Here is a 27,088-nt window from a genome sequence, read left to right on the forward strand (position 1 = left end):
ATCTCAGGACCCTGAGGTCATGACCTGAGCCGAAACCAAAGTCGGATGCTTAACAGACCGAGCTACCCGGGAGCCCCTGATTTGTAAATAAAAGCAGAGCGGGAGACAAGATCTTATACACGGATACTTAATTTGGGAGGTAGCAGGAGCCAAAAGTCAGGGAGAATTAATGAATAATAATGTCCTTTCTCTATAGAGCTGAACTGCCTTTGAGGCTCTTTACCACTGGAATCGAGAAGAACCCATCCACCAGATCAGTATCCCACAGCAAGGTCCTCAGCTGTGTTGGTCTGTTCTAGAAAAACTCTCCCCCAACACAGCAGCTAGGATTGGGCTATGCCCTTGGTTAAGTTTACATAGTTTATCACATTATTGGCCATAACCTGCCTGGATTGTGTAGGAGCCAAGCATATGAGCCGAATGGATAATGACGGGAACCAGGAAGCTCTGCATTTCCTTCTTCTTCTTTTTTTCATCCTCTGTGTTTCTGAAGATGCCTCTCAGGTGCGATTCTACCCGCAATGCAGTATGTCTTCTGATTTAATACTGGCTGGGTCAGGACAGGATGAGGAAACCAGTATGAGTTGCTAAGGATGTCTGTCTGTCCCAGTTGTGGACTCAGGAACCTGAGGCATGTCAAGGGGCCGGTGCAGGGACACACTGACCCACGCACCGCCGTGCCTGTACAGGCTCCTTAAGCTCCCCATCTAACTGTGGTCCTTGCCAGTGTTTCAGGTCTCCTGGGGTCACTGTCATCTCAGACCCTCTATGAAGCTCTGGGGAGATCTGCTTATTCTCATTTCTCTAGTGTATAGGAACCCTGGTAAATACCCACAAATTCCTCTGGGAAGTGATTAGCTATTACCTCTACTCGTGCTGGCTCCACGGGGTCCTTTAAGTGCATTCTGCCTCCCCTACAGTTGCTGGATTCTGGTCTGAGAACAGAGTCAGATCTTTTTCTGGTTATACACCGTCAAGGAGGAACTTACACCTCATTCCTCGGAATACCGTGGTCAGGTAGCCAAGCCATAGACCAATGGTGCCAGGGACTAGGGCGGCCACCCTGCCCTGGCTGCCTCTTCTATCAAGTCCAGCCACCTGGCTCTGCCGTTCTGGAACCCCACCATCCTGTAGGGTGCCTAGTTTCAGAGTCGTCTGTCCTCAGCTTTTGGGACTAGTATTCGGAATGTCCATCATCGGTCGGCATGGGCCGCAGAAGATCCTACATACAGGTCATAAAGCGCAAACATCTCACATCTCATTTATTTCAAAAAATTCATTTCACTCCCCCCCCCCTTACCCTCCTCACTTTAGAGGTGCTCTCCAGAGAAGGGAGACAACTTGCTAAAGCCTCGTGTCAAGGGGGTAGCACAGCCGGGACTAGACCCAGGTCCCCGGACCCCCCACCCCCCCGCCCCGTCCGTTCCTGCCTCCTGGGAACTTGGGAGCAGGTGCCTGATCTCAGAAGATGGCTAGCAGTCGGCTGGACACCCGCAGGGAGGAGCGCGGCCGGAAGGACATGCGGGGCCCCGGGTGCTAAGCAGGCAGCCCTGAGCCGGCCCCGGGATTCGGAAATGACGAGGAAAGCCCCCTTACTCCGGGGCAGCGCGCGGCTGAGGGGCGAGGCGGGCTGGGGAGGAGGACCACGCGCTGCGGCAGGCGGTGCGGCTTCCCTGCGGGGCCGGGGTTGGCAGGTGCACCTGCAGGGCTGCCCTCCCGCGCGCTGGGGCTGGAGCCCGGCTGAGCGGCCTGGAAGCGGACGGGGGAGTCTGCGACGGCGCCCGCTGGGGACGACGAGGGGCCGCGGCGAGGAGGGTAAACCGGGGCGGGGGAGAGCGCCCCGTGGGAGCCGCGCAGAGCGGGCCACCACTACGTTTTACCTCTGCGGACAGACAGGCAGCAACGGGTCTTCGGAACGGAAGCGCCCGCCGCCCCGCGAGAGCCGGGAAGACCCTCCGCAAGGAGCGCGGGATGCGGAGGGCAGGCGCCCGGCGGGATGCGGAGCTGCGGGACAGGTGCGCGCTGCAGCACAGCGCCCCGCCCACTAAGCCCGCGGTCCCCAGGCCCCGCCCCTCTCCCCGCCCCCCGAGACCGCGGCTCCCAGGCCCCGCCCCGTCCCCCGCCTTCCCCCAGCCACTGGCGGCCCTCGGCGCCTTTGCCTTCAGCCAATAGCTGACGAGCCCTGGGGCTCTTCCGCCAGAGCGTGGGTTCAGGGGTCACTCAAGATGGCGGCGCCCAGGAGGCGCTGAGGCGTGGAGCGGGGAATGGCGCTGGCGGCGCTGGCGGCCGGGCCTCGGCTGGGGCGGCTGCTGAGCGGACCGGGACCGGGGCTGCGGGCGGGGCGGGGGCACCGGACGGCGGCCGGGCGCTCGCCGAGCTCGCGCGAGGCGGACGCCCCGGTGTTCCAGTACGTGGGCGAGCGGGCAGCCCGTGCCGACCGCATCTTCGTGTGGGGCTTCAGCTTCTCGGGGGCGCTGGGCGTGCCCACCTTCGTGCTGCCCAGCGCGGGGCCCAAGCCTCGCGCCGGCTCGCGGCCGCCCCGCAGGATCCAGCCCGTGCCCTACCGCCTGGAGCTGGACCAGAAGGTGCGGGCCGCGCGGCTCTGTCCCTTCGGAGCGCCCTCTGGCCTCCGCCGCTGCTCCCCGAGGCCCTCGGCGGCGAGCTGGGACGCTGGGTGGTCCCGCGGCGGGGAGGACGACCCTCAGCGGGCTGCAGGCCCAGGTGGGTGGGGGGAGGGCGTTAGGGTCTCACGTTTAACGAGTGGCCGACATGCGCCCCTGCTGTGCCGGACTGGCGTCATTCGCACGTCACCCCCGGAGCAGGGGGTTGTCACCGGAGTCACAGTTACGTTCCTAGGGGTCGCAGAATATACTTTCTCTAATTTCAGCCCTTTTAAGTGCATTGAGACTCCGTTTTATAGGCTGGCCTGGGGCCTGCGCTGGACAGTTGTTCCACGTGTGCTGGAAAGGGATGAGCGTTCTGCCATGGTCCGGGGCGCGGGGTGGGGGTGGGGGGACTTGATGTCAGGTCAAGTGGGTTAGTGACTCCTTGGTTGACCTGTTATTTGCTCCAGCTGTTCTCCACCACCTCAGGCAGCCGCAGTGGTCAAACATTAGCTGCTGATTGTTTTCAGCAAATAGCCCTGGGGAGGAGGCTGTTTGCCCTGGGTGATACGTGGGTCAGGTCACGGGAGGAGAGCCGGGCGCATGGGGTCTTCCAGGGAGCCACGGGACGGATGAGAGGAGAACGCTCTGGGAATGGGGCTTTGAAGTTCCTCCAAACCCTTTTCTTCGTCTTGCAGTGGCGGCCGGACTGTCCGCCTGTGCGGTCACTGTGACCTGTTCCTTTTCAGAGCTACCGCAGAGCTTCGCGGAGGGGAATGGGAATAGGTCGAGTTGAAATGCTGCAAAGCATTTTGCCGAGATTAAAGAAATGCATATTCTCTAACCACAAAGCTTGCTGTTCTTACGGAGACTCAGCTGCTTTTCTGGAGTCAATAGTCCCCAGATCGCTTGAAGTCTTTGATTAATTTCCAGAGTTCTGGGGCGGGGGGGGGGGGGGGGGGGGGGGGGAAAGGATTCTGGCATTTTGCCAGTGTTCTTGTCGATCTGCCGTTTCCACTGATGTCACTCAATCCATGTCCTTTTAATGTCATTACTGATAGGGTTGGATCACATTTGCGATCCTATTTGTTTCTGTAGGTCTTTTGTTTCTTTCTTCATCCTTTGCTGTCTTCTTTTGTGTTAAATAGAGTAGCTTTTATTTATTTTTTTTTATAGATTTTATTTGTTTATTTGTCAGAGAGAGAGAGAGAGCGAGCACAGGCAGACAGAGTGGCAGAGGGAGAAGCAGGCTCCCCGCGGAGCAAGGAGCCCGATGTGGGACTCGATCCTAGGACGCTGGGATCATGACCTGAGCCAAAGGCAGCCGCTTAACCAACTGAGCCACCCAGGCATCCCATAAATAGAATACCTTTTAAAATTCCTTTGTTGGGGGAGCGCCTGGGTGGCTCAGTGGGTTAAGTTCCTTTGTTGGGTGTTTTGCTGTATATTTGAGGTTTTTCTTGGGATTATAATGTCAGTATTACAACATTACGATACAGTATTATCACAGTCTATGTTAGGTTGATAGTGACCTCATTCCGAAACAAACAAGCAAACAAACAAAAAACGATAACAACTTTGTTCCAACAAAGCTCTGTTTCCTCCTCTCTCCCTTGTATGGTTATTGTGATATGTATTTACATTTTAAGCCCAGTAATACGGTTTTAGAGTTATTATTTAATTTATTTTTTTGAGTAATCTCTACCCCCAAGTGTGGGTTGAACTCAACGACCCTGAGATCAAGAGTTGCATGCGCTACAGATGGACTGAGTCAGCCAGGCTTTCAGTTCTTTAAACACGGTTTTCATTTTTTATTTATTTTATTTTATTTATATTTTAAAACTTTATTTATTTATTTGTTAGAGAGCACAGGCAGGGGGAGTGGCAGGCAGAGGGAGAAACAGGCAGAGGGAGGATCAAGGAGTCCAAATTGTGACTCGGTCCAGGACCCTGGGATCATGACCTGAGCTGGAGGCAGATGCTTAACTGACTGAGCCACCCAGGCGCCCCAGTGCTATATGTTCTTTGGGCAAACAACCTGTCATTTATTGCAGAGAAAACTCAATGTCACAAATCAGCTCATGCTTTATGGGAACTCTTTTGCAGATTTCCTCTGTTGCCTGTGGCTATGGATTCACACTGTTGTCCTCTAAAACCAAGGATGTGACGAAAGTTTGGGGTATGGGGCTCAACAAAGATTCCCAGCTTGGATTTCACCAGAGCCGCAAAGATAAAAGTGAGTGTGCTCACCTTGGCTACTCTGTGCTGCGACTGGTCTGAGGGAGCTCTCCCTTTTGTTTTCAAGAATGTGATGACACGGGGCGCCTGGGTGGCTCAGTGGGTTAAGCCGCTGCCTTCGGCTCAGGTCATGATCTCAGGGCCCTGGGATCGAGTCCCGCATCGGGCTCTCTGCTCAGCAGGGAGCCTGCTTCCTCCTTCTCTCTGCCTGCCTCTCTGCCTACTTGTGATCTCTCTCTGTCAAATAAATAAATAAAATCCTTAAAAAAAAAAAAAAAAAAAAAGAATGTGATGACACAAACCAGACTGGCAGAGCGGAATAGAGGGAGTCTTACACGAATGTTATTTGGAACTGTCTGGACTAGATTGCTTGTGAGCCCCTTTGGTAATAATACTGTAGGCAAAAAGAGGCTTTGATGATAAGTAAAGATATTCCTCTTATTGTGCCTGATATATAAATTTTTTTTTTAAAGATTTTATTTATTTATTTGACAGAAATTACAAGTACACTGAGAGGCAGGCAGAGAGAGAGAGAAGGAAGCAGGCTCCCTGCTGAGCAGAGAGCCCGATGCGGGACTCGATCCCAGGACCCTGAGATCATGACCTGAGCCGAAGGCAGCGGCTTAACCCACTGAGCCACCCAGGCGCCCCTATATAAGATTTTTTTAAAGATTTTATTTATTTATTTGACAGAGATCTCAAGTAGGCAGAGCAGCAGGCAGAGAGAGAGAGGAGGAAGCAGGTTCCCTGCTGAGCAGGGAGCCCCATGCAGGGCTCCATCCCAGGACCCTGGGATCATGACCTGAGCCGAAGGCAGAGGCTTAACCCACTGAGCCACCCAGGCGCCCCTATGAATTTTTTTTGAAGATATTATTTATTTATTAGAGAGAGTGTGTGTATGTGTGCGCGCATGCATGCAGAGGGAGAGCGAGAGAGAATCCCAAAGCAGACTCTGCGCTGAGCATGGAGCCTGCTGTGGGGCTCTATCGTGGGATCATGAGAGCGTGACCCAAACTGAAATCGAGAGTCGGCTGCTTCACTGTCCAAATCACCCAGACACCCAGCCTGATTTATAAATTATTTCTAAATTTAAATATAAATATTAATTAAATATAAATATATATAAATTTATAAATTAAACTTTATCATAGATAGGTATGCCATAGAAAAAATAGAGTGTATATGTCTGTAGTTTCAGGCATCCAAGGGGTCTTGGAATGTATCCCCCGTGGATAAAGGGGGTCGGCTGTACTGGACCGTACCTTTACTGTCTGGATAAACCTTTTCATTTTTTTCTTGTTTTCTCATGGGCAAATACATTTTTGCATGGTTTTGGTCAGTGGGTATCTTCTGCCTTTCACTTAATTCTGTATCAGAATTCTTTTAGAAGTCAGCACTGAAGGCTGCATTAGCTGTAAGACGCCACATTGAATTTGTTATACCTTTTCCTGGGATCACGTTTCGGCACACACAAATGGACAGAGTCATGGGAGACATGCCAGCTTTACTTACCAACTCAGCCCGTTTGGTTTTGTTCATTTCCCGCACTTTCCCCTCAGTAATTTTTTTAAAGATTTTATTTATTTGATGGAGAGACAGAGAGAGGGAACATAAGCAGGGGCAGAGGGAGAGGGAGAAGCAGGATCCCGCTGAGCAGGGAGCCTGATTTGGGGCTTGATCCCAGGACCTGGGATCATGACCTGAGCCAAAGGCAGATGCTTAATAATTGAGCCACCCAGGTGCCCCTCCCCTCACTAATTTGAAGCAAATCCCAACGTTATTAATTTTGTTGGTAAATATTTTAGTATGCATCTAAAAAAATAAGGCCCTTGGGGTGCCTGGGTGGCTCGGGTCAGGTCCTGGGATCGAGTCTCGCGTTAGGCTCTCTGCTCAGCGGGGAGCCTGCTTCTTCCTCTCTCTCTGCCTGCCTCTCTGCCTACTTGTGATCTCTGCCTGTCAAATAAATAAATAAAATCTTAAAAAAAAAAAAGGACCTTCAAAAAAAAAGTAAATGCGACATCATTTTCACACCTAAAAATAATGAACAATATAATCCCTTTGTGTTACTAAATACCCAGTTTTCAAATTGCTAATTATCTCATAAATGTCATTAGATTCTTATTTTATTTTATTTTATATATTTTATTTTAAAGATTTTATTTATTTATTTGATAGAGACACAAGTAGGCAGAGAGGCAGGCAGAGAGAGAGGGGAAACAGGCTCCCTGCTGAGCAGAGAGCCCAATGCGGGGCTCGATCCCAGGACCCTGGGATCATGACCTGAGCCGAAGGCAGAGACTTAACCCATTGAGCCACCCAGGCATCCCGCCAAGGCTTACTTTCTTAAGGAAGAAAAAAAAAAAAGGAATAGGGACGCCTGGCTGGTCCAGTTGGTGAAGTGTGTGACTTTTGATCTCGGGGGTGTGGGTTTGAGCCCTACAGTGGGTGTAGAGGTTACTTAAAAATAAAATCTCAGGATGCCTGGGTGGCTCAGTGGGTTAAGCCTCTGCCTTCGGCTCAGGTCATGATCTCAGGCTCCTGGGATCGAGTCCCACATCGGGCTCCTTGCTCAGCAGGGAGCCTGCCTCTCTCTGCACCTCTGCCCGCCTCTCTGCCTGCTTGCGTGCTTTCACTCTCTCTCTTTCTGACAAATAAATAAATAGAATCTTTAAAAAAAAAAAAAAATCTCTAGGGGTACCTGGGTGGCTCAGTGGGTTAAGCCTCTGCCTTCAGCTCGGGTCATGATCTCAGGGTCCTGGGATCGAGCCCTGCATCGGGCTCTCTGCTCAGCGGGGAGCCTGCTTCCCCCTCTCTCTGCCTGTCTCTCTGCCTACTTGTGATCTCTCTCTCACTCTCTCTTTGTCAAATAAATAAAATAAAAAATATTTAAAAAAATAAATAAATAAAAATAAAATCTTTAAAAACAAAAAAAAAGAAAAAAAGAGATCACATTGTTTATCCTATAGAATTCTCCAGTCTGGAGTTTGCTGTGGTTCCGTCTAATGTCATCTTCTGTACTTCTGATAGCTGTATTTACGGCCCGATTCCCCTTATGTGATACTTTGAAGGCTTCCCAGGCCCTTAGGGGTCTGTGCAGGTAGCAATGGAGGATGTATACACCAACAACATGGTCTGCTCGCTTCCATGTTGCCTAGAATCACAACATCTTGGTGTGATAAAGCAGTTACTCCATGCTGATAGAAAGCTCTCTCCAGGGCGTCTGGGTGGCTCGGGGTGAAGCATGTGCCTTCAGCTCAGGTCGTGATCTCAGGGTCCTGGGATCGAGCCCCGCATCGGGCTCTCTGCTCAGCGGGGAGCTTGCTTCCTCCTCTCTCTCTGCCTGCCTCTCTGCCTGCTTGTGATCTCTGTCTGTCAAATAAATAAATAAAATCTTAAAACAAACAAACAAAGTATAAGTTTCTTCTATGGAGTGACTTCTAAAGAACTTTCCCCTTACTCGCTTATTTTATTTATTTATTTATTTATTTTAAAGATTTTATTTATTTATTTGACAGACAGAGATCACAAGTAGGCAGAGAGGCAGGCAGAGAGAGAGGAGGAAGCAGGCTCCCGGCTGAGCAGAGAGCCCGATGCAGGTCTCGATCCTAGGAGCCCGAGATCATGACCTGAGCCGAAGGCAGCGGCTCAACCACTGAGCCACCCAGGCGCCCCTTACTCGCTTATTTAAAAGTTAAAATTTTCTGGGGCCTCTGGGTGACTCTGTTGGTAGAGTGTGCAACTCCAGATCTCAGGGTCATGAGTTCGAGCCCCACGTTGGGTGTAGAACTCACTGTAATTAATTAATCAATTAAGAAGAATTTAATTTTAGGGATCTTATTTTATTGTTGAAATAATCTCTACGCTCAGTGTGGGGCTCGAACTCACGACCCCGAGATCAAGAGTCTTATGCTCTACCAGGCATAGGGCCAGGCGCCCCTACAATTTTCTTTTTTGACTAGAGAGCATATTTGTCTCTTTTTTTTTTTTAAGATTCTATTTATTCATTTGACAGAGAGAAATCACAAGTACACTGAGAGGCAGGCAGAGAGAGAGGAGGAAGCAGGCTCCCTGCTGAGCAGAGAGCCCGATGCGGGACTCGATCCCAGGACCCTGAGATCATGACCCGAGCCGAAGGCAGCGGCCTAACCCACTGAGCCACCCAGGCGCCCCATAGAGAGCATATTTGTGTACTTGAGAACCTCCAGGTACACTAGAATACTTTGGAGAAAAGGCTGCTTTTTGCTTCTGTCCTCCTGGCCACCCAGTTTTTCTCCCTGAAGACAACCTGTGTTAACAGTTTCCAGTTTCTCCTGGAGAGATGCAGTGCGTACACAAGCAAAGGCCCCCGCATATCCTTTTTCCCACTTTTTGATATGAGCGGTATCGTGACGTACATGCTGCGCTTCACTTTACTGGGAAATGGTAGTGGGTCTTCGCCTTTGCTCTCCTCGGATGCAGATGGCGTGACTGACCCAGGAAGGCTCACCAGAGGCAGCGGGGTGCCGCGGGTCCCGGCCCGGGGCCTGGGGTTCCAGTCTTAGCTCTGCCACTCGCTCAGGTGGCTTGACGAGTCCCTCTGATCTCTGTGGGGCATTGTGGGGGTCGGACAGCGTGAGGCCTGATGCCGGGAATGCTGTCCTTCTGGGTCAGTGTGGTCGGCCGTGAACCTGTCCCTCTGGGTCAGTGTGGCCGGCCGTGAACCTGTCCCTCTGGGTCAGTGTGGCCGGCCGTGAACCTGTCCCTCTGGGTCAGTGTGGCCGGCCGTGAACCTGTCCCTCTGGGTCAGTGTGGCCGGCCGTGAACCTGTCCCTCTGGGTCAGTGTGGCCGGCCGTGAACCTGTCCCTCTGGGTCAGTGTGGCCGGCCGTGAACCTGTCCCTCTGGGTCAGTGTGGCCGGCCGTGAACCTGTCCCTCTGGGTCAGTGTGGCCGGCCGTGAACCTGTCCCTCTGGGTCAGTGTGGCCGGCCGTGAACCTGTCCCTCTGGGTCAGTGTGGCCGGCCGTGAACCTGTCCCTCTGGGTCAGTGTGGCCGGCCGTGAACCTGTCCCTCTGGGTCAGTGTGGCCGGCCGTGAACCTGCTCATTCTTCTTCCAGCCAGGGGCTATGAGTACGTACTGGAGCCCTCGCCTGTCCCACTGCCTCTGGACAGACCTCAGGAGACACGGGTGCTGCAGGTGTCCTGCGGCAGAGCTCACTCTCTCATCCTGACAGACCTCGAAGGAGGTGAGTTGGCCTCTTGGGTTCATGGAGGAGCCGGGGAGCCACTTTGTGCCCTTGGGTTGAAACTGGGTGGTTTAATGGAAACACGTGTCACTAGGGAGGCCACTGGCATTTCCCGAGCAGACCGGTAGGGTGGCTCAAGGTCACCGTTGGGGGCTCCTGCCAGCTCTTCCGTGTTCTCTGCTCTCTGTGATTCTTAGAGAACCTCACGTATTCGTAAACGTGACGGCGCCCACCAGGCCGCCTTCGCAAGGCCTCCTGCTGGCTTTGCCATGAAGTCACTAGGCTGCCCGTAGACGGCGTTTTCTGTTGTACTGAAAGGAGCCCGTTAGCCGGCGCTTCCTTCAGCTGGGGGGCTGCTTCCAGAGTCCAGAGAGCATAGATTCTCTCCCGAAGAGCGAGTGTTTCTAGGGAAAGGCCGTCTTGCCTAAATGTTCCCAGTTTCATTTTCCAGCTAAGCGTGCTTCGTGGGAAAAGGCAGACGTGGTGATCAGGAACTCTTTCCAGAGCAGCTGTGGCGTGCGGGGCAGCCTCTAGGGACACGTCCCGGGGTGGGGGTTGTGGGGCCTTCCCTGGGAGGTGCTCGCCTCAGAAGGGCCTGCAGGGGAAGGCAGAGGGGCCTGGCAAGTGGCTCAGGCTGCTGCTGGAGGGCCGCCCCAGCTGGCCTACGGGTGCACCTGCAAAGGCTGGGGGTGTCTGAGAAGGCAACCGGGCGCTTATCCTGCGTGGTTGGAGTGAGACCCCTTCCGAGACCCCCTTGCAGTCCTGACATTCCGGGATCCCACGAGCCCGCAGAGTGGGTTTCACTGGTGGTCTTTTCTGCAGTCTTCAGCATGGGAAACAATTCTTACGGGCAATGTGGAAGAAACGTGGTTGAAAATGAAATTTATAGGTGAGTTCCCCAAAGGACTTCCCTAGATCGTGTTAAGCATTTAACATTTCCCGTGGTTAGTAAGTGATGGACCCACAGAGCAGGAAGTGGCAGGCTTCCCCCTGCTTGAGAGGGGAGGTGAGAGTCCCTGGAAGGCTGTGGAGGGGTCGCTCCGCGGAGGGCTGAGCTCTGTGTAGTGCCTGGGTGGAAGGGAGGGCAGTCGAGCATTGACTGTGGTGCGTCGGACTTGTTCCGAATTAGTTTTTTACTTTTACCGAATTCCCCTCTATCCCATTTATTTCAGTCTTTGTTTTTTTCAAGACCTTATTTTTAAGTGATCTCTACACCCAACGTGGGGCTCAAACTCACAGATCGAGAGTCATACGCTCAACCCATTGAGCTAGACCCTTACTGATTTTGGTCTTTAAAAAGATTCCCTTCTCCTTCCTCACGCTATGCTCTTGGGTCTGAGTACGAGTCTCATTTCGGGCAGTATATTAAGATCACCGAAGTTGGGGGCATCTGGGTCGCTCAGTCGGTCAAGCGTCCGCCTTGGGCTCAGGTCATGATCCCAGGGCTGGGATCGAGCCCCGCATGGGGCTTCTCGCTCGGCAGGGGCCCTGCTTCTCCCTCTCCCACTCCCTCTGCTTGTGTTCTCTCTCTGTCTTTCTCTGTCTCTGACAAATAAATAAAATCTTTTAAAAAAAAAAAAATCACCAAAGTGGGGGCAGCTGGTTGGCTCAGTCTGTAGAGCACGTAACTCTTCATCTTGGGGTTGTGAGTTTGAGCGCCACGTTGGGCACGGAGCCTATTTAAAAATAAAAAATCACCAAAGGGTTGTTGTCCTGTTTTACTCTCCTGCCTCGGCCTGCCTCTCCCCTGTACTTGACCTTGAGAGTTGCCCTAACAGTTAACTGTGTGCACGTGGGGGCTGTCAGTTAGGGGCGACGGGCGGGGGCGGAACCACACGGCGCTTATGACGACTGTACCTCTTGCTTCTCCCTAAATGGCGCGTGGCTGCAGCGAAAGTCACAAAGTCAACCGAATGCAGGACTTCGACGGACAGGTGGTTCAGGTAGGGCACGCCCCAGAGAGGTGCTGAGAGCCTGTCCTCCAGGCCCCTGGAGGTGTTTTTGCAGGGGTGAAAGGTGGGGGGGGGGTGTGACGGCAGATGGGTCGGGGCAATTATCTGAGTTAATAAATTATTTTAGTAAAAATTATTGCCCGCCTCCTGTAGGTCAGGAGGGTATTGGTTTCCACCAGGTTACGGGGGTACAGAGTTTAGTACGGTTTGGGGGGGAGGCCCAGGCTCAGGCAGTTGTGTGTGTGTCCCAGGCTGGCCGTGTCGTGCTCACCGTTTTATTCCCATCCCCGGTGCCGCGCCTGGCACACGGTCCGTGCTCACCATACAGGCTTCCGGACGTAAGCGGGCGCTTACAGGAAGGGCCCTGCGAGCGCAGGAGGAGGATCGCTCAGGCTCGCGGGGGTGGAAGGGAAGGACAGAAGGCACCGCGGAGAAGGCGACAGAGGCGTGGGTCAGGCCGGGGCCGGCTGGTCGGAAAGGGGTTACGGCAGAAGGAGGGGGCGCCCCGAGGGCTTACAAGGGTGGATGGGGAGCTAGTGACCAAGACCGGAGGCCGGTGGGGAGGTCGAGGAGGGGACGGGGAAGAGAAAGGCGTATGGAGGAGGGGACTGAGCAAGAGTCCGGTGCGGAGGCCGCGCGGGGCAGCCTGCCTGGGCCCGGCCGGCTCACTGGTCGGGAGGGTATGTGGCGAGCTTTGGGTCCGTCCACCGGGATGCTGAGCTCCCAAGGATTTCTCATCAGCCTCCCCTCTGTTCGTCTGACAGGTGGTTTGTGGCCAGGACCATAGCCTGTTCCTGACGGACAAAGGAGAAGTCTACTCTTGCGGCTGGGGCGCCGACGGGCAAACGGGTAGGGGTCCTCCCCCACTGGGGTTGGCGCACTAGGGAGCGGGGGCTCTGGGACTCTTGTGGGCGAGCACCTGCCTGCCTTAGGCTCATCCCTCTCTCACCGCCCCGGCCAGCCTGTCCCATCTCATTCCCCTCGCCCCCAGCGCCCATGGCAACCATCCCGGAAAGGGTCGGGTGGAAGATGCCAGATGCTGCTGGAGACGAAAGGTTCACAAAGGCCAGCTAAAGAGAGCGCGGCTTTAACCCTTCCGAGGAGAATGGGATGGACATCGGGAGGAATGAGGGATGAGCTTTATTAACCTTGCTCGTTTAATCCTCCTGTGTTTTGAAATTTGTCTGGAGGGAGGGCCTTTACATGTAAGATTTCAGTCTCGCACACATCCTCCGTAAGACCCCCACCTTTGTGCTTGGGCTCGCGTTTCCTTCTCATTCTTGTTCATGGGTGCACATCTTTTGTATTGTGACAATAGCACAGGTGTGATTTTTACACGCGTGTTTTCTCTTGTCGGTACAGTGTTCACAGTTGCGTTTTTAATAATTTGTGCGATACAGCATCAAGCTCATTTACCGTGAGATAAATGACTCGTTACTTACCAAATCGTTAGTTAATCATTACCCTGTTGTCAGGAGGTACATTTTTGGGTGGGGGGGGGGCCCGGGGTAGCCCCACGTTGGTCATTGAAGATGTTATGACACTTATCGTGTATACACACACTTTTTCTTTTGGGGGATTGTTGCCGTAGGATTGATTCCCAGGAGTGGATCAGAAGAGGAGAATATTTTTGCGGTTTCAGAATGTATCATTAGGTTGTTTTCTAAACATCGCACCGGCCCGTACTGTCCTTAGCCACGTACAGAAGTTACCACGGTGGCCATAAGCTCTCCAGCAACAAATACTGTCTGTTTAAGTGTGCTGATTTCATCACTGTGCCAGTCTGTTCACATGCATTTTTTCGGTATCTATAAAGTCGAAGGTTCTCTTTATTTTTAAAAATTGTGCTGTGGGTCATTTTTGAAAAATCAGCTTTTTTTTTTTTTTTTAAAGATTTTATTTATTTATTTGACAGGCAGAGATCACAAGTAGGCAGAGAGGCAGGCAGAGAGAGAGAGAGGGAGAAGCAGGCTCCCTGCTGAGCAGAGAGCCCGATGCGGGACTCGATCCCAGGACCCTGAGATCATGACCTGAGCTGAAGACAGAGGCTTAGCCAACTGAGCTACCCAGATGCCCCGAAAAATCAGCTTTTCACAAAAATAAGAAGCTCGTTGACAGATGCATCGCAACAGCCCAGAGAGGAATAAGGGGAGATGCGAAAGCCCCGCTCGCTGGAGACGGCCGTGGTTAACAGCTTCCCGGTGCTGTTCCAGAAGCGAGCCATCGTAGGTGACAGCTGGCCTCCCTGCCCTTGCTTGCTGGGCCTGGTGTCCAGCTCTGCAGGCCCCTGCAGTCGGTTCCTGGAGCCGGCCTCTTGCAGCCCCAGGGCCTTGGCACAAGCCTACCCTTCCTTATGGGTTGAGTAACTTTTGACTGTGGGCTCCTGTTTCATTGAATTGACCTTGTGGAAACTGGAGGGGCCTAAACGGAGATGCTCTCCTTCAGAGAGGATGCAGGTTCGCGCTTGTCTGTCGCTAAGGGGTGCTGCGAGTCTGATGCTGCCCTGGGTCCCGTTGCGAAGCCTGATTTACAGTGGGAGTCTGGGGTGTGCGTTCTGCCTTGGTCCTGCTGCCAGGGCTCCCTTTCCGTCATGGCGTGGACGGTGCCATTTGTTCCACTGGCCTCTGGCCACCTGCCTTTTCTCCTGTTTGCTGTCTGCCGCGCCGGTGGGCCAGTTCCGGCTTACTGTTATTTTGGTGGGGGGACATGGGGAGCTGGGGTGGACTGGGCTCTGGGAGAGTTCCTTCATTTTCTGGTAAGCCCAGCAGTGCACTGGAGATCGCTGGCCGCACAGGTCCGTGTGTGTGTTCCCGCAGGGTCCCCTGGCCTCATTGTGTCGTGCGGTTGTGTCTCGTAAACGTTTCTAACTTGAGTCAGACTTAGAAAGTCTCCGGGGTTTTAAAAATAAACGCTCACTCTTCTGTTTCTTCCTCCTCTGAGAGAGCGTGGAGCAGGAAGCTGTAGAGTACGGAGAGGAACAGATTAGCCATGCCGAGCCGATGCTCGTAAAGCATTTAAAACTGTGCTCGGCACGTAGAAAGCCCCTGGAAGCGTCTGTGCCAAGAGTCCGTGACTGGGAGTAACGCTTCGCCGTTGCGGCAGGTCTGGGTCACTACAACATCACCAGCGTGCCCACCAAGCTGGGCGGGGACCTGGCCGGAGTGAACGTCGTGCAGGTGGCCACCTACGGTGACTGCTGCCTGGCCGTGTCTGCCGAGGGCGGCCTCTTCGGATGGGGGAACTCGGAGTACCTGCAGCTGGCCGCCGTCACCGACGCCACACAGGTACGGGGCCGCGCGCAGCCGGGCCTGGGAGCTTGGTAGACATGGAGGGTCACGGGCGTTTGTAAGACGTTCTTCTGGGGCGCCCGGGAGGCTCGGTTGGTTGGGTGTCTGACTCTTGGGCATGTCATGGTCTCGGGGTGGTGGGATGGACCCCCAGGTTGGACTCCGCACCCTGCCAGGAGTCTGCTGCAGCTCTGCCCCTCCCCTGCCGGTGTGCGTGGGCACGTGCTCTCTCTTTCTCAAATAAGTAAGCACATCTTGATAGAAAAGAGCTTCTTCAGCAAAGTGCGACGTGGGAAGTGCTGTTTAGGTCCGACCACCTGTAAGGCTGCTGGGGTTCAAAGCCATCGTTATCAAGCCTTCGATGCGATTCTGGTTCAGAGCGGGCTGACAGGTGCCCCTGTGCGCCCTGTCCCGGTCTGAGGGGGGTGTGAGTTCCCGTGGTGTCGCCGTGTGCTTCCTGTCGGCAGGGTGACGCACGTGCCACGTACGGCACATAGATCGCTGGTGCGCACCTGCTCCCCCCACCCACCCCCGCAGTAGGACACGCACAGGACGCCAGAAGCCACTGCCTGTGGCCTCCCTGTCACCGCCCCCGCCTTCTCACTGGAGGGAGCCACCATCAGTACAATGCAGTAGGATTTTAGACATGAAGGGGAATTGGATATAAAAATAAAAAACTCCACTGCATGCAGAACCTCCCTCTCTAGCCCACATTCAGCAGTTCTCAGCTAATGGCCCCAAACCAAAAATAGCCGCGAAAAACCCAAGACGTAATTCACCTTTTTCAAGTGTAGAATTTAAGTGGTTTTTAGTGTCGTCACCAGTCGTGCAGCCGTCTCAGTCCAGAAGTTTTACTTTACCTTCCTCCTCCCAACAAAAAAATAATCCTGTATCCCTAGTGGCCAGTTTTTGTTGCCATCTGCGTGTCTGCCCTGGATTTGTTTGGTTTTGTTTTACTTTGAGAGGGAGAGAGTGTGTGCATGGGGCGGGGAGGGGCGGAGGGGGAGAGAGAGAGGAATGTCAAGCAGACTCCCGGCTGATTATGGAGCCTGACACAGGCCTCAGTCTCATGACCCTGAGCTCATGGCCTGACCTGAAACCGGGACTCAGATGTGCAGCTGGTGGAGCCCCCGGGCACCCCTGCCCTGGATTATTTTGCAGTAAATCCCAGACATCATGTTTTATCCATAAAAGTTTCCGCATCTATCTCTAAAAGAGAAAGACTATTTAAAAAATATACTTTATTCCTTAATACCATCAAACTTCTGACAACATGCAGAAGGTTTAAAATATGTATTTTTTTAAAGAGCTACGTATTCATTGTAGAGCAGAAGTGGGAGGGGTAGGGGGAGAGGGAGAGAGAGAATCTCAAGCAGATTCCCAGCCGTACACGGAGCCTGACATGGGGCTCAACCTGCCACCCTGAGATCACAGCCCAAGCTGAAATCGAGAGTCGGCCGTTTAACTGACTACGCCTCCAGGTTCCCCTTAAATGTGTATTAGTAAAGAGATCAGCCCAGAGGAAAACTAAAGCCGAGAACAGGATGAGGAGAAGCCTTCCCTGTGGTCCGGCCCAGTGGCTAGAAGCCATAGCAGATGGCTCTGAGCTTCCTAGTAGCCAAAGTGGAGAAGAAAACACGCCCATTCAAGTGATTCATTGTTTCTAGAAGAGAAACAAATAACACAAAATTGTTGCTCTTCCTGCTCCCAAATTCTGAGAACCGCATCTCCCAAGGGCTCCCCACGGGGGACAGACCCAGGCTGGTGGCACTGTTACCGCGGCGTGACAGGCGGCCACACGCCGACACTTCGTGCTTTCGCCCAGCACACACTGATTGTCTCACAGTTTCTGTGAGTCCAGAATGCAGGGGGCGCTCAGCCGGGTCCTCTGGCCCTCGTCCCTCAAAGGCTGCAGTCCTCTTCGGACTCGGCGGGAGACAGCTCTGCTTCCAGGACCACCCCGGCGGTTGTTGGCAGGACGCAGGTCCTCGTGGGCCGTTGGCCTGGAGCCCCGGTTCCTCGTGGGTGGTGAGCCAACTAGCTGTTGGCCCAGCCGTCCTCGGTTCCTGGCCACGTGGGCTTCTCCGTGCGCAGCTCCCACCATGGCGGCTGGCTTCACCGGAACAAGCAAACGAGGGAGCGCGAGAGTGCCAGCGAGACGGAAGCCAGCGTTTTATCATTTAGTCTTGGCAGTGACCTGCCCTGGCTTTCCCTGGCGCTCTGCTCCTTAGAAGGCGCTCACGAGGTCCGGCCCACACCAGACAGCCTCTCGCCGGTGTCTCCACATCCCGCCCGTGCCCCTGCTTCAGCCTCTCTGACCTTGGTCAGACTCCCTGCAGGTGGCCCTCTCACCCCCCTCCCTGGGTGCCTGCCAGCTCTCTTCTGAGGTGGCCTCTCTCCCCTGGCCTTGTCACCCCTCCTCATCCTTCGGGACCCCGGATAAAACGAAGCCTTCTCGGGCGCTCCCCCAGATTAGATCCGGTTCCTTGACACTCTGTCTCCTTCACGGCATTCGGTGCAAGTTAATTTGGGTTCATTTTGGCCGGGCTCCTACCTCTTCCTCCGGACTCCGCTCGGGGACAGGGACCAAGTCGCTTCCTTCCTGTCGAATCCCCGGCCCCTGGTTAGGTCTTCAGTGTATCTTGGACGTTCAGGCAAGCCTTGGAGATGGAGTCCACAACCGGGGACTTCTCTGCTCTGCACACGAGACGGAGCACTGCGCATTCTCACCGGCGTGTCTTCCTAACACTGTGGCTCTGGTCTTGATTCAGGTGAACGTCCCCCGGTGCCTACCCTTCTCGGGAGTGGGGCAGGTGAAGCAGGCTGCCTGCGGCGGCACGGGCTGTGCCGTGTTAAATGGTGAGACCCTCCTGCGCGCGGTTTGTTGGGAAGCTGGAGGTGGGTGGATTGGGGGATGGCTCAGGGCCCACTGGAGTCGCGGCTGCGGCCCTCACCCCGAGGGAGGGAGAGGAGCGTGGCCGTGGGAGGTCTGGTTAGCCTGCGCTCAGTTTCTTTTTTTTTTTTTTAAATATTTTAAAAAAGATTTTTATTTATTTATTTGACAGATCACAAGTAGGCAGAGAGGCAGGCCGGGCGTAGAGGGGGGGAAGCAGGCTCCCTGCCGAGCAGAGAGCCCGATGCGGGGCTCGATCCCAGGACCCTGAGATCATGACCTGAGCCGAAGGCAGCGGCTTAACCCACTGAGCCACCCAGGCGCCCCATGGGCTCAGTTTCATAGGCGGTGAGGGAGACGTTTTTGACAGAGGGTGAGAGCCAGGATTCAGATGCAGTCAAACAGCAGCGGGACGGAGTCCTTCCAACCTCCGTACTGATAGCCGACCTCTGGGGTCTCCTCCTCCCTGTCCCTCCCGCTGGGCCAGAGACTCAGCCCCGCCTTCCCCAGGGAGGCTGTGCCCAAAGACACTAGGCAGAAAGGAGAGCCATGAGGTGTGGGTCCCAAGGCCTGTGCCCAATTAAACGCCAGGCGCCGCTGAGAAGCAGTACACCTTCTATGACCAAGATACTCGTTTCTGAGACTTTTAGGAATGTGGCCACAGGTTGGTCGTGTCCTCGGCTTGCTCCTGCCGTCGGTGTGCAGTGCAGAGCATCTGGGTGGGGAAAACCGTCCCGAGCCTCCCCTGTGCTCACCGGGCCGCGGGGCAGCCGGCGCCCTGGGCCTGTCCCCGTGAGCTCCAGGTGTGCGAAGCTCGCGTCCTGAGCAGGGTTCACTGGCTGGACGTCTGCCACAAGCAGGACTTGGAGAGAGGGAGAGAAGAAGCATGGTTTTAGATCTCTGTCCGTGTGTTCTTGACAAGCAAGGAGGGGGGAAGAAACCCACCCACGTGGACACGGGATTTGGGTGGCTTGATCTGAATTTCCAGGGAGGGCGGGCTGCGCTCGTTCGCCCGACTGACCGTGGTGTTTGCTCTAATGCAGGAGAAGGACATGTTTTCGTCTGGGGCTACGGAATTCTTGGGAAAGGACCGAACCTTGTGGAAAGTGCCCTTCCCGAGGTGATCCCGCCCAGTCTCTTCGGCCTGACGGAGTTCAACCCGGGAGTCCACGTTTCCCTAATCCGATGTGGCCTCAGCCACTTTGCCGCCCTGACCAGTGAGTGGCCCGGCCCGTGCGGCCCTGGGGGTGGCTGAGCTTCCGGACCTTCAGGAGGGCGGCTAAGCCACGAGGTGCTTGGCCTTGAGGGCGTATGATGTGCGTCTCCTCGTCTTCCCAGAGTTCCTTGGCTCTGTGGTCAGGCCACAGTAAAGCAAGTGTCCTCGTGAGGACACCTGTTGGCGGTGGGAGAGGGTTGAGCGTGTCGGGGTGCCGGCGGAAGCCAGCCGCGGGCTGGTGAATCCACAGTGGGTGACCAGGAGGCGACAGGGGCGGCCGGAGGTGGGTCTGGGAGCCCGTCCTGCGGTCTCGCGGGGGCCAGGCCGCCCGAGTCCTCCAGCGGGATCAAAGGCAAGGCCCAGACGCAGGTTTTCGCCGTGTGTTGCCAGACTACAGAGCCGTAAAGGACCGGTGGCTCGGCGGCCCTCTGGCTGGTGTGTCGCCGCGTCGGTCACGCCGCCTCCACAAGCGCGGCCGGATCGGTTTGCCTCTGTTGCCGACGTGAATGGTCAGGCTGAACGATGCTCATTTCCCGTTGTGGTTCTCAAGTAAATTGGTGGTTTCCTTGCGATTGGAAAATCACATTTCATGGGAAGTAATTGTTTTCTTTGGGAACATCCGGGCTGGGATGGTGAGTTTGGGTCGCCCTGAGTCACGGCAGGTTTTTGAAGCCGTTTTGCCTGAGCCCATAAGAAGCCACACGGCCGAATTCGGGGGGTAACAAAGGTGTATTTTCCAGGGCGTTTCCGGGCTTACGCTGCGTGCAGAGTCGCATGCTTGGAAGCCTGTACGACGTGTTCGACTGGGGGGACTGTTTCCTGCTTGCTGTCAGGCCGTGCGGCCGCTGTGGGTCCCGTGGATTTTCCCCAGCGCCCGGTGGTTGCCTCCACGTGCCGGTTGCTGCCCTGCAGTCAGGGCAGCGTCAGAGCTGGAGCTCGGCCCCGTCTGTGGGCCCCGCATTTGCATCCGGCCAGCTGGGGGTTGGCTGGCGGTGGTGGTTTACCCCCAGGTCTGCTCTCGTTCGGAGCGGGGGCCAGACTGAATTGTTCCGTCAAAAGGCTCGGATCCGGGCGGGGGCGGGGGTGACCAAGGAGGACAGTGAGATCAGAGGGCTCCGACAGCTCGGAGCAAAGGGGTTTCCTTTTTAATCAGCCTGGATTATTGTAGTCCTGGCTTTTCCGTGACTTTTCTTCCATTCCCTGTGACCGCAGCCTTTTGCTAGGAATGGGGTCTCTGGGCCGAGGAGCGCCCCCAGCTGGCGTGGACGGAAATCTGCGGCAAAGGCGGGGGTGCGGGCGGTGCCCTGCCGGGGCTGGGGTCTGTCCTGCAGGTTGGCACTTCCAGGGCCCCTTCTGCCTTCAGTCTGCCGGGCTGTCCTCTTTCACGGCACTTTATACAATCGGTGAATATCCGTTTTTACGGTGAGCTCTGCTCCCTCGTCTAGGTCTTGCTCTTTGAGTCGCCGCAGCCCCGTGCGGGCAGGGACCGTGCGTGTTCAGTCGCGGCCCTGTCCCAGCTCCTGGTGTACGGATGTAGACCCGGCCCAGAGAGGCGCTGGTCACTGAGTATCTCTGGACCACATGGTCCCGAGGTACAGAAACCAGATAAGGAATCACGGATCGTCCTGCTTCTCACTCTGTTGGGGTGTGACTCGGGCCCGAGGGGGTCGGCTGCCAGGCTTTGAGGAGGGGCGAGCAGAGCGGGCTGTGCGGAGCTGCTGGCCTCAGAGCTCCGCATGTGCGCTTGTCCCCCATGTGACGGGCGCAGCACGCGTCCATTCAAAGGAGAGCATTAAGGCCCGGTGGAGATTGGAATGTGACTTCGGGCCCTCCTGCTCCCTGGTTCTAGAAAGCCTGCTCTCATGACCCTCCTCCTGGAGACTTGCTCTTGGTGTAGCCCCAGCCACACACCGTTTTCCTTTCTTTGCAGACAGAGGAGAGCTGTTTGTGTGGGGCAAGAACATCCGCGGGTGCCTGGGCATCGGCCGTCTGGAAGACCAGTATTTCCCGTGGAGGGTAAGGCTGTGCCGGGTGGGCTTGCGGGCGCGCCCAGGGCGCGGGGCTCCCCCAGCGTGCGGCTGGCCACGGCGCCCCCTCTCAGGTCCCGGCTGTCCCCTCCTGCCCCGCGGCTCCAGGGGAGACCCTGCCGTGGCGAGGGGTCAGGGAGGGCGCCCAGCTCGCTGTCCCGCGGCCTGCTGGGTGAGCGGCCTGCTGGGGAGGGGGGCAGGCGGGCCGAGGGTTCCAGTCCCTCGTCGGAGGCTGTGGGCGGGTGGGATGGGGAAACAGAGGCACGCCGGCGTCTCCACAAGGAGAAGGCCACATGCAGGCCGGGTGCCCGGGGGTCCCTGAGAGGGAGAGGTTGGAAACGTCGAAGTTGCTGCGCCGGGAGCTGTTTACAGCCTGTGCGGAGGAAAGTTTTACAGCGAATTGGGAAGAAAGGATGTTTAATATTCATAGGGCTTTACACAGCCACCAAAGTTAAAAAATAAAAGCTCTCCTTAGGGGGAGGATACAATTCTACAAAACAGGCTCATTGCTGGGCGCCTGGGTGGCTCAGTGGGTTAAGCCTCTGCCTTCGGCTCAGGTCACGATCCCAGGGTCCTGGGATCGAGCCCCACATCGGGCTCTTTGCTCATCGGGGAGCCTGCTTCCCTCTCTCTCTGCCTGCCTCTCTGCCTCCTTGTGATCTCTCTCTGTCAAATAAATGAATAAAATCTTAAAAAAAAAAAGAAAAAAAAGGCTCATTGCAAAATTAAAAGGGAAAAAATTTCTTTTCTAAATTGTAGCTTATCTCAGTGATGTTCACGAAGCTCTCCTAGGGAAAAAAGGCGGTTCGTATTTTTGCATACAGACCGTCTGTACCCACGTGGTAGCAGACGTATTATAAAAAATGAGTCTCCCATCTCTTGTTCCAGAGGCCGCTGGCACTGGTTTCTTGGGTTTCTTCCAGACAGCGTCTGCGTTGAGATGTGCATGCACGCCTGCGTGTGTGTACGTGCTCAAGGCTCTTTGAAGGCTGGTTTTAATGACGTGTTTTGAAATAGTGCAGAGCATTTTTTAAAACCTCACGTGAAAAGGTGGAAGCAGTGTATAACTTAAATAAAATCAGGATTTGTCCAAAACCCTCTGCAAGACGTTTCGAGGCACCTCAGTCTTGGCGGGGGGTGGGGGGGGCTGTTTCCCTTGGCTGAGGCTGTCCTGGTTCCCGGTGACCTCGGCAGGCCCTGCCCCCTTTATAAAGACTAGAGGTGCCGCCTCTAGGAAACCAGGTCAGAACGGGGGCTTTCTGTTCGCTAGAGAGAATGGTGGTGCGCCGGAGTGGGGTGCGGGCTGGCCGGGGCCTTCTCGCTCTCCGAGCCTGGGATCCCCTTGCGGGTGAGGAATGGACCGTTGCTTGGTGGACAGTGGGGGTCAGGACAGGTGACACGAACGCCCGTGACGCGGAGGTCCCACTCGCTTTCGTGGCAGATCCTCGCTTCTCGCCGAGGGGAAGCGACCGCGTGGCTGGGGTTGGACGCGTACCGCCGTGCCGGCTGTGGGGGGCTCCCTCCGGCCTGCCTTCCCCCCAGATTACAGTGAAGATCAGCAAGGCATTAAGATATGGAATCTTGGCACTGTCCCGTTGAAATGGCCGGGGGTGGTGCCCGCTGTGGGGCGGGAAGCGCCCAGGTGCCAAGGCCACACTTGCTGTTCAGGCCAGAGCCCCCTCCACGGACTCCTCGCTCACCAGGTGGCCTCTGGGAACGTCGCTCCCTGCACGCCTGCTGTCAGGGAGGGACACCCCAGGCCGCCCCCCTGACAGCTGCTTTCCTGTCCAAGCACTGCCCTCCCGCGGGCACTTTGGTGGAGCCCTGCCTGCGGGTGGGTGGGGGCGGCCGAGGACAGCGCCTCCGGGCGTGCTGCTGAGGGCCTGGCGCTCCCCCTGTCCCCCGGGCCCAGAGCTGCCAGCACGGGCTCTGGGCAACGGCGGGGCAGGAACTGGGTTTGGGGTCCATGGGGTTGGAGTCCTTAAAGATCAGACTTTGTCTCGTGCCGGGTCGTGGGATCTTATTTCCAGCCTGTTCCCTTGTACTTTGTCTCTGTCGTTGTTGTTGTTTTTAAATGACACACGATTTAAATTTTTATTTTATTTATTTTTAAAGATTCTATTTATTTATTTGAGAGAGAGAGAAAGACGTACCAAGAGAGAGCACAGGCGTGGTGGGTGGAGGGGGACAGGGAGAGGCAGGCTCCCCACTGAGCGGGGACCCCGACTTGGGGCTTGATCCCAGGACGCTGGGGTCGTGACCTGAGCCGAAGGCAGAGGCTGATTCACCGACTGAGCCACCCAGGCACCCTGTGATTTTTATTTTTTTAACAATTTGTGTTTTCGTACTAATCTTCGGTGGGGGAACCGTTCCGTCACTTTAAAAGTGTTCCGGGAAGCGGAGAGGAGGGCCCTGTGTGTAGCCCCTGCAACAGCGTGACTGGTGTCTCGCAGACTCCCAGAGCCCGGGCCGCCCTGGCCCTCTGCAGGCTCCCCTGGGGACACCCGCGCCTCCACCCCCGACTCCAACCTCTCTTTCCAGAAGCTTCCCTGGAGGTTGTCGAGCCCCACACTGACACTCAGAGCGGGTCAGGGAGCTCTTCAAGGCCACTCATCCAGCAAGAGGCAGGGCCCAGGGTCAGCCTCTGGTGTGTCTGACTTTGACCCTTCCCTGGTGCCTGAGTTCCAGGCTGTGCGACGGCCTCGGAGCTGGCGGGGTGCGGGGGGAGGCAGGGACATGCCCCCAAGTCTCTGTGGGGCCCCCTCCAGCCTCCCTGCGGCACTGTGGGATCAGGCCACCAGGGCAAGAGCTGGAGTGGCCTCCCCCTGCCCTGTCACCACCCAGAAGTGCCCAGACATCTCTGCTGTCTGAGGGCCCCTTGCTTTCATTCCCTGCCCAGGACAGCCTGTGAGGGCCCCGATCCCCACCCCCGGCTGGCCCCTGTGGTCACTGACGTCAGGAATCCAAGGGGCTGCCCCGCAGCAGGAACTGGGGGCTCTGCATGCAGACCCTGCCGCCCCTCGCCGCGCGCCCGCGGGTCGGACTGGGTGGGCTTGGGGCGCGTGCAGGCTGGCCACCCCTCCGGCTGCCAGGCCTCTTCCCGCATGGCCCCGGACCCTGGGCGGGAGGTCTCTGGGGGGTGGACGTGTGGGGGCCGCGATGGAGTGCAGCCAGGTCGGGGAGCAGCCAGCGCCGCTGTTCGGGGCTCCTTCTCAGCCCCTCACCCCCGCCTTTCTCCGGGGGCGGCTGAGAACTCGTGGTGAAGAGGGACGGTCCTGCTCGGACCGCACTCAGACCTGCGAGAGCCGCTAAGAGCCCTGCAGGCCCGGTGTGGTGCGGGTTTCGGAACTGGGTTTCCCTTTGCGAGAATGCAGCGAGTGCAGGTGGGTTTAGAAGACACTGTGGTTCACGGAGGAGGACCCAGCGCTCGTGTGGCCGAGGGCAGTGTCGTCTGGGACTCCGTTCAGAGATCCTCAGAGACCGAGAGCCCTTGTGCCCGGGGGAGTGGGGACCGCGGGGGCCGCAGACGCCAGCCAGTCGGGGCCAGGGGAAGGTGTGCCGAGGGCAGTGGTCCCCCCGGTGATGCCTGGGGATGTAGCTAGGAGGTCACCTGGGCCGGTCATCATGTAGGTGGCGCATTTCCCCCTCCCACGGCCAGACTGGGACGTGTTCGGCGCCCCCATGCCTCGGTGAGGAACCCGCGGACTGGGGCGCTGCTGCTGATTTGCTTAGTGACTTCTGTTGTCGCAAAACGCCTTCCTTTGGGGGAGGGGAGCAGGCAGTGCCTGCCTGGTGGCCCGGAGCCCTTAATGGAGTTGTGTCCTCGCGCGCAGGCACCCGGCTCGGGTCCCTGCGGCTGCCCCCGGGAGCTCAGGCCAGGCCCTCTGGCTGAGGCCGCTCCCCGGTCTTGTGCTCAGTCAACTCCGCAGGCTGCGACAGATCCCCGTCCCGGCTGTCAGGCCGCCCGGCAGAGCACGGCCACCGGGGCGGGTGGCTGAATTCGGATCTGCGCGGACACCACAGCAGCCTCAGCGTCCTGCGAGGGTCGGAGCACTCAGCAGGGCGGGAGCACGGACCTGCAAGCCGTTCCTGAAAATCGGCATTTCGCACACGTGCTGTGCTTGTGTCAGGAACCTCTGCAGGGGCGACGGGAGCCCCCGGGAAGGGTTCCGGTTCAGAGGGAAGGGGCCGATAAAGGGACAGATGCCGACAGGGTGGGGTTAAAAGGTACCTAATACCGGGGCGCCCGGTCGGCTCAGTGGGCGGAACATGTGACTCTTGATCTCGGGGCTGTGAGTTCGAGCCCCACAGCGGGTGTAGAGACTACTTAAAAATAAAATTAGAAAAAAAAGGGGATTTCATATCTTTTTAATTCTTTTTCACTGAATGTCCTTTTATAATGTGCCCAGGAGAGGGTCTTACGTATTGAGAAGAACAATAATGCTAGACGGCGATGCCGTCCGCGTGGGTGGGTGTCTGCAGGGCCTGTAGCCCCCTCTGGGACACGGGAGACCTTCCTCGTCGGGGATGCACGTCGTGCAGGAAGCAGCCAGCCCGGGGCTGAGGCTGACGGCGTGCACAGCCAGGGGTTTCCTTCCCAGAGTGGACCCCGCGTCGGGAGCTGGGGCTTCTTGAGCTCCAGGGAGCCATGGGGGCGACCCCCAGGAAAGGTCACCAAGCCCCTGGCTTGGGAACAGGTGTTGACCACAGGGCTGAGTAGCCTCTGTGGGAGCTGCGGGTTCTGGTAGCCTCTGCGACGGGCGGGTAGGAAGAGTCACGTCTGCCGTCGGCTGGGTGGGACCCCGGGGTCATCAGAACTGCTCTGCTGGGCTCAGATGGGTCAAGAGAGGCAGAGCCGGGGTCAGGCGCAGGCTGGGCGGCTTCCGAACCATGTCCCCTCACGCTGTGCTGGGTCTTGTTCTGCAGGTGACCATGCCTGGGGAGCCCGTGGATGTGGCGTGTGGTGTGGACCACATGGTGACTCTGGCCAAGTCCTTCATCTGAAGCTCCACCCTGGAACCTGGCCTCAGAACCCCTTGGACTGCTTGGCAGAGACCCCAGCGGGGCTGTTGCCGGGGGTCAGAGAGGACCCAGACCCCTTGTGATGCGTGATGCTCTCTGCCAGTGCCCTTAGCAAGAACGTACTGGAAGTCCTGGGACTCAGGCCCCTCTCTGGCCAAGGGTGGGACGCGCTGCATCACCACGGGGGGCTGTCCTCATCCAGCCAAGCACCAGCAAGAGGGGCCCTGGGCTGTGTGTCTCATCTGACCCGAGCAGCTGGTCTGGGGGGAAGCTTAGCTCTACGCCGTGCCGTTCTGTTTGTGCTTGAAGGTTGCCGGACGGCTCTAGTGGCCAGGAGGGGTTCCGCAAGCCTCAGCCCCCAGCAGAGCTCATGGTGAGTGTGTGGGCGTCAGGGCCAGTCCCCGCCCGACTGCGGGAGCCGGGCTGAGAAGCTTGGAGAAGTTAGAGCGAGGCCAGGTTCTTGTGCACCGAACACCCCCTGCTTTCAGGAGCTTGGCTGGAGGGCGAGCCCCCGAGAAGAGATCCAGAAATCGTGGAAAAGAGTTGAGGTAGTAACATCAACTTGGCCTTTCGTTTAAAAACATCTTTGGAAAATCTCTTTTGGAATAAAATCTATTTTCTGCCTTT

General features: G+C 56.4%; 1 protein-coding gene across 2 annotated transcripts; it reads left to right on the top strand.

The window, feature by feature from the left end:
* The first annotated feature begins 2,196 nt into the window (after window positions 1-2,196).
* On the top strand, window positions 2,197-27,088 carry RCC1L (RCC1 like). Of its 2 annotated transcripts, XM_032326930.1 has the most exons (11): window positions 2,199-2,585; window positions 4,710-4,839; window positions 9,936-10,064; window positions 10,887-10,953; window positions 11,956-12,007; window positions 12,781-12,865; window positions 15,119-15,300; window positions 18,075-18,162; window positions 19,240-19,413; window positions 21,343-21,428; window positions 26,366-27,088. In XM_032326930.1, the coding sequence occupies exons 1-11, from the start codon at window positions 2,265-2,267 to the stop codon at window positions 26,441-26,443; spliced, it is 1,392 nt and encodes a 463-aa protein (XP_032182821.1). In that variant the 5' UTR covers window positions 2,199-2,264; the 3' UTR covers window positions 26,444-27,088. The 2 variants fall into 2 exon arrangements, with proteins under 2 accessions (XP_032182822.1, XP_032182821.1); XM_032326931.1 differs by lacking the exon at window positions 19,240-19,413 and having other exon boundaries at window positions 2,197-2,585.

This window comes from Mustela erminea, chromosome 20 (assembly GCF_009829155.1).
Source record: "Mustela erminea isolate mMusErm1 chromosome 20, mMusErm1.Pri, whole genome shotgun sequence".
In the NCBI taxonomy this organism is placed as follows: domain Eukaryota; kingdom Metazoa; phylum Chordata; class Mammalia; order Carnivora; family Mustelidae; genus Mustela; species Mustela erminea.

Bases quoted from the DNA above. Each gene is read 5' to 3' on its own strand.
- RCC1L (XM_032326930.1), top strand. From the start codon at position 2,265: ATGGCGCTGGCGGCGCTGGCGGCCGGGCCTCGGCTGGGGCGGCTGCTG. The intron at 10,065-10,886 runs GTGAGTTGGCCT...TCTTTTCTGCAG, and splicing joins CCTGACAGACCTCGAAGGAG to TCTTCAGCATGGGAAACAAT. The intron at 10,954-11,955 runs GTGAGTTCCCCA...GCGTGGCTGCAG, and splicing joins GTTGAAAATGAAATTTATAG to CGAAAGTCACAAAGTCAACC.